The sequence below is a fragment of the Eschrichtius robustus genome, chromosome 12 (genome assembly GCF_028021215.1).
Source record: "Eschrichtius robustus isolate mEscRob2 chromosome 12, mEscRob2.pri, whole genome shotgun sequence".
Classification (NCBI taxonomy): Eukaryota; Metazoa; Chordata; class Mammalia; order Artiodactyla; family Eschrichtiidae; genus Eschrichtius; species Eschrichtius robustus.
Genome location: NC_090835.1, coordinates 32,240,926 through 32,244,824, shown reverse-complemented (window position 1 = coordinate 32,244,824; position 3,899 = coordinate 32,240,926). Strand labels below are relative to the sequence as shown.

The 3,899-nt window shown below is 36.2% G+C and overlaps 1 protein-coding gene across 1 annotated transcript; it reads right to left on the bottom strand.

Moving 5' to 3' along the window:
• Window positions 1-1,629: 1,629 nt before the first annotated feature.
• On the bottom strand, window positions 1,630-3,134 carry HESX1 (HESX homeobox 1). The gene is made up of 4 exons (XM_068558978.1): window positions 2,978-3,134; window positions 2,256-2,455; window positions 1,860-1,961; window positions 1,630-1,763 (listed from the first exon to the last, which is right to left on the bottom strand). Exons 1-4 carry the CDS (start codon window positions 3,132-3,134, stop codon window positions 1,665-1,667), a joined length of 558 nt encoding a protein of 185 aa, XP_068415079.1. The 3' UTR covers window positions 1,630-1,664.
• Between the last annotated feature and the right edge of the window lie 765 nt (window positions 3,135-3,899).

Here is a 3,899-nt window from a genome sequence, read left to right as displayed (position 1 = left end):
GGTGACTTCCAGTCCTCCACCTTAATATGATTTCATAGGAACCTATGAAGAGCAAAGAAAGCTCTTGGTGGATAAATTGTGACTAATGTATTTCATAAATAGTGCTTTGAATTTTATAATATTACTGAAAGCAGCTCTTTATGTTAGAAAAAGTGGCCCCACAGGGTAACAGCAGAGACTTGTTGGAAAACATTTAATGCTTCTGGTCTTCCAGTTACTTCCCTGCTGCCCTTCTCTTCCTCCTCTCTCTTCATCTCAGCAATAGTCAAACAGGATAAGCACAGCTTACTGCTGACCAGTTGTTGGGACACAGAGCTCTCTACCCCAAATTGTTCTCAGTAAATGATTTTTAAAAAGCTCTAAAATCTGAGTCATGCTACTTTTCCTCAGCAATAAGATACAAACTCCTCTAGTCTTTCCCATGCAATTAAAAAATGAAAGAAAAGAAAAAAATATATAATGGGCATAGATTCAATAATTCAACAAGAATTATTCCACTCTGGTCATCACCAGGAGACAAAAGAAGGGCAGAGGAATAGGAAGGAAAAAAGGCAAGCAAGGGAGAATTCAATCCAAATGGGCAAACTTGAAATACAGCTTCCAGGAAACAAAGTCAGCGTTCTCCAGCTCATATCAAAAAGAACATCCACTTTGGCCTTCCATTAATTAACTGTTAAATAAACACCCAGATCTCCAGTGGCAGGACTCCCTTGTGATGCATCTTATCCTATTCCTGTCTTTAACTGGCAGGTACAGTGGCAAATGCAAAGAAAATACAGTTTTGGCCCAGAAAGTGCCCTGATTATTTCCAGTGACAATGTCAGAACATATACAAAAGGCAGGAGAGTTATCTTACCTCCTCAGTCAACATATTACTTGAAACAAAATATACAGGTGATTGGAAATCACTAAACTAGAAATAGATACAAGCCAGATGATCATTCTCACTCTGATGAATGAAAGTAAAGTACGTTAAGTGGACTAGAAAAATATTTTAAAATTTGCATTTATTTGTAGCTCAGTTCTTTTGTGCAATGCAATACTAATGGCATGAATAAGATAACTCATGATTTTACATCTCTACTTTGGCAATAATAACTTTGCTTAAAAAAAAAACAACTTGAAACTGGAATGCTGTAAGGATTTGTACTGATATATGGCGAGAAATTCTCACTGCTTTATGCCAGAAATCAAGAGGAACAAAAGATTCATGAATAAATCACACTAATATATTTAAGTATAATCATGTTTCAAAATGCAGTTGAAGGAAACTTATTGAAACAAATCACAACTTTGTGCCATTCTTCAGATTATTTGACTTGAATTATTTTGTAAATGGAATCCAGTTGTGGAGTTAATTAGTCATGAGTTTACTGATTCTAGCAAACTAATTTATTAGATTAAATTTGCTCACAAAAAATAGTTGGCTTTTTCTGAAAATGTTTATTAAAATATATAGGAAAGGCCTTTATTGTAACTAGAAGTGCCCAAGTATAATAGGTACCAGGTTATAATAGTAATTATTTACAATATATTTTCAGAAAAAAAAGACAATACTCAGATTAAACACAGAAAAGAAAACATCACATTTTTAACACTTGATATTCCCATTGATTCTTTATATTCCGCAATTGGAAGATAATTCCCCATGTTTAGTTTTCTATCTATTCCAGGAGATCTGTGTTGAAGGTTTTTTTTGCCATGAGAAACTGTGATTCTCTATGGGATCTTTTCAGCTTTGCACGCCGATTTTGGAACCAGATCTAAAATTAAGGGAAAAGAAAACAGATCTCAGAAATGTTATTTTATTATTCTTAACATTTTAATTACCACGAATAATAACTAAATTAAAAAATTACCTGGATTCTGTCTTCCTCTAGGTTCAATTTTCGAGCTAAGTCTTCTCTGATATCAATGCCAGGATAGCAGTTTACTCTAAAGACATTTTCCAACACTTCAATCTAAGAATAAGGAAGCAGTTATTTAAAATGTTGATCTTCGGTATGTCATCATAAAATAAGACTTTAATTTGTATAGCAACATAATTGCATTTAAATCTTGGGCAATTAATCTGTATGCCTTTTTAAAAAAATGACTATCCAGAAACTGTTAAAGAAAAGAGAGAGAGAGAGATACAGTCTATTGTTTCATTAATAAGGATTCTAAACTGAGATCCCAAAGTGGATAGGCTTTTGCCCAACAGGGTGTCACTTAAAGCCTTTGTATTAGGATCGGTGGTTGAAAAAACTTCCTACCTGGTTTTGAGTAAAAGCGGTTCTGGGTCTTCGGCCTCTATACCAACTCAACTCTCTTTTCAAAGAAAGTCTTTGTGAGGCTGAAAAGTAATCTTCATATTTCAAAACACTTTCTTCCGGCACTGAGTGATCCACAGTACAAGGTAATGAGATCCCATGAGGAAGACTCGGGACATGTAGACATAGGTTAACCTCTTTCCCTAAAAACAGAAAAATAAATCCCACCTTAGATGTCCAATTCTATATTCCACAAAGTTCTATAAGAAGTAATTTCAGGAACTTGTCTTTAATTTTCCTAGTAGAATTCTTCTGGGTTTCACAGGAGAACTGACCTTTCATCGACCAAAATCCAAAAAGCAAATAAAAATGAGAACCCTGCCTTGCTGATAGAGGACACATTTTGGCCTCTGAATGTCATTTATTTTTCAGTGAAAAGAGATTTAGAATATCTGATGTGGCAAATAAACCCAGAGATCTTCTGAAGAAAATGAAGGTTCTTGGCATTTCCTGTGGGTGAACTTCATATCCACTTGGATCTAAGGCCGATGTTCTTTTTATTTCCCATAGGACTCAGCTGGAGGCATTAAAAGTGCTAGATTCTTCAATTATGTAATTGGATGAAATTGCAGTTTTTCTCTAAGTCTATGTAGTATGAGAAAAAGGCCAAATTAAACATTGCAAACGAATTAACAAAGAATTTTTAAAATTACGTTGTGGCGTACCTGAAGAGCCGCAGGTGTCTGCCCAGGGCCTGTGGGGTTTCATTGACGGAACACAGTCTTTCTTCTGGTCCAGTCCTAAGATGCTCTCAATTGAAAAGGAGCAGGGCGAGGGTTTGCTTTTCCCGAGCCGAGCACCTTCCTGAAGGCTGGGAGACATCCTCGTGTGGGCTGCACAGAGCTATAGCTCTGGCCTCTCCACTCCTCCCTGGCTGCCTCTGCCCCACGTGTACCGGGCTGGACCTTCCTGCAGTTTACCTTATGGCTCCGCTGACGATGGGGGCTGGATTTAGAACGTCACTAATTAAAATCCTGTCTTAGAAAGTTTTAGCATGTCAATGAACACTGGCCCAGCCAGCAGCTCCAGGAGTTAATTGTTTATTTGTTTGCAAGTAATTAGCAACTAATGGCTACACCAGGGGGGCCACCTACAGGGACAAAAAGTGTTATCTCTCCTAAGCAGAATACAGACTTAACTTTCTCGAAAAGAAGTGATGCACAGACTAGCACTCCTCTTTTATTTGAAATCATTAATGTATAAAATCATGCTTTTTATTCTGAAGTTTATACTTTCATGAACTCCAGTTACCTAATACAGGCAAGATAGGAGAGCAGTCAAGTAATAAATAATCTAATCTAAGTGAATTTTCTTCCAAAGAAATTGGAAAAAATAATAATCCCTTGATGCTATTATAGTAATTCTGATGAAAAGGCCTGTTTTTCACATGCATATGTAATAGTGAATGTTGTCAATGAAAACACAATAGTATTTGGAGTGCAGCATACTGGAAAAGGTTTGCAATGTTATTAACACTGAGCTTAATTGTCTTCCAAGTGCCTGGATTAATTCATAAGGAACAGCTGCACCAAGTATTTTAAATAATTAATGAGCTAATTCTCTTCTTTCATCTTTTCTTTTACATGA

Excerpts from the sequence above, each read along its gene's own strand:
- HESX1 (XM_068558978.1), bottom strand. The coding sequence starts at position 3,134 with ATGTCTCCCAGCCTTCAGGAAGGTGCTCGGCTCGGGAAAAGCAAACCC. Across the intron at positions 2,456-2,977 it reads AGACACCTGCGGCTCTTCAG|GGAAAGAGGTTAACCTATGT; the intron begins GTACGCCACAAC and ends TTCTGTTTTTAG. Across the intron at positions 1,764-1,859 it reads TAGAGGAAGACAGAATCCAG|ATCTGGTTCCAAAATCGGCG; the intron begins GTAATTTTTTAA and ends CCTTAATTTTAG.